The sequence below is a fragment of the Gavialis gangeticus genome, unplaced genomic scaffold, assembly GCF_001723915.1.
Source record: "Gavialis gangeticus isolate Ggan-Ray unplaced genomic scaffold, GavGan_comp1, whole genome shotgun sequence".
NCBI classification, from domain to species: Eukaryota; Metazoa; Chordata; order Crocodylia; family Gavialidae; genus Gavialis; species Gavialis gangeticus.
The window spans coordinates 51,747,755-51,749,739 of NW_017729034.1; the positions used below are offsets into that span (position 1 = coordinate 51,747,755).

General features: G+C 34.4%; 1 protein-coding gene across 2 annotated transcripts in view; it reads left to right on the forward strand.

Moving 5' to 3' along the window:
- Positions 1-1,985, forward strand: part of ARID4B (AT-rich interaction domain 4B) — a 185,908-nt gene that overhangs the window by 164,702 nt on the left and 19,221 nt on the right. For both annotated transcript variants that reach the window (XM_019527131.1, XM_019527132.1), the window contains 2 exons: positions 718-802; positions 1,666-1,858. In XM_019527131.1, the coding sequence (XP_019382676.1) occupies positions 718-802; positions 1,666-1,858 (278 nt within the window). The remainder of the gene's footprint in view (positions 1-717; positions 803-1,665; positions 1,859-1,985) is intronic.

A 1,985-nucleotide genomic window follows, 5' to 3' on the forward strand; every position in this document is an offset into this window, starting at 1 on the left:
GGAGCTGTGCTCAAAACAGAAAACTAACAACACTTAAAAAACCCCCCTAACAGTGAGTCATATTAAGATATTTATTTCTCATTTAGAGCATATATAGATATCTATCTATCAATTTCATTTATCATGTATTTTGAATGTCATGTGCCCAATTAAGGAGCTGGGATAGTTGTAAAATGTTGGTGCTGTTTATAGGGCATTTAACTGCTCACACCTTTTCTGATCTAAACTAAATAACTTATAATGCAAGAGGGGCACCAGGAGAGCTTTATAGGATATTACTGGCTTCATAGAAAATCAGCCTAAAGGAGTCATCTCTTTATCAAGCAGTCAGGTTTCATATAATTGTTTTTTGTTAGTAAAACTATTCAGAACACAGGCTGAATTCACCTTATAAATGTGAATGGAAGTATGGGACTCGGATCTGTTTTCCCAGGAATGTGCGAGTTTTCCTTTGTGGTTTTATGCAAATTGTATGCATGGAAGGAAAAGAGAGTGTTGATTTTAAGTCTGCTACCAAAACATGAGGAGGATTTTGCCCTAAGGAAGTAGATATCTGAGATTTTGCTATACTGTAGATTATGACAATGTATTAATCACCTATAAACAGTTTATTTTTCGTATGGGTACTTTCTTTCCTCTTTGGCATTTTTTAATGATACCTTGAATGTTTACTTAAAATATGTGCATTTGCTTAACAATATTTGCTTTCACATTTAGATATGATGAATGGATAAAGGCAGACAAGATAGTGAGACCTGCTGATAAAAATGTGCCAAAAATCAAGCATCGAAAGAAAATAAAGGTAGATTTTTTTTTCCTTTCAGATTAATTTGCCGCTATATTTATTTTATATGGCCTGGGTTTTATTGTTTTTCCTTGTAAATAGACTTGCAGATGCATGACTAAGTTGGTTTCTGCTCATCTTTTTAGAAGTATACAGTATTTTTAAGCATGGCTTTTGTACTTTCATTTTAAGAGAAAGTTCTTGTCCTTTGTTGTTTCTTTTGGGCTAAGGGTGGTGCATGAATAGGAAGTAAATCAAACAGTACAGTTTCATCATTAGTAGTGGTAGAACAATTCTAGGAAACACTATTTTTGAGCTCCCTCTGCTGGATTTGAAGAACAAACCTTTGTCAGAAACGCAGAAATGTTCTGTATTGTATTTTCAACTTTTTGCCATCTCTGGTGTCTTTTTAGGTCCTTTGGATGGGAGGATATAAAGTAAACTTTTTTTTTCTTTCCACATACAGATACTACTAGTTCCTGTGTTCAGAGGAATGCAGCACTGTGGATATTTCTGCACTCGTCTGAACACAGGGTCTAGTAGTATCACATGCCTGTGGTAGAGGCTGACTTCACATTGCCTCTTTCCCTTCCACATCAGTAGAATATATGTAGGTACCTTCCAATCCCAGTGTCATTTACAGGGTTTAGCATAGGTTAGCTCTTGGAATGCAAACAACATTCCCCTTTGGATTATAGTTGCATTTTTTGTACCAGTGTTTGGGAACAGGCTAAATACAGCAGTTGTATAGCTTGTAGAAGAACAACGTAATATCTTCTATCTGTAGGTTTTATGTTCAAATGACTGTCAACATTATTAATTGTATTTCATATTAAATCATTAAGATTAGAAACTTAATGCTTTTTTCCTCCTTAATCTAGAATAAAATTGACAAAGATAAGGAAGAGAAATATTCTCCTAAAAACTGTAAGTTGCGACGCATGTCAAAACCACCCTTTCACACCAGCACATCACCTGAGACTGGGTCCAAACTTGATAGTAACGAAGCCAAAAATTCTGAACAAGCTCCAGTTAAATCCATAGAAATTACTTCTATCCTTAATGGGCTGCAAGGTATTGTACATACTTTCTAATTCACTCATTTTATCAGCGTCAACAAGTGACAAGTTCAAAGCATCTGAAGCCAAACTTAAGTTGAGACTTATTAAAAAAAAAAAAAAAAAAAAAAAAAAAAAAAAAA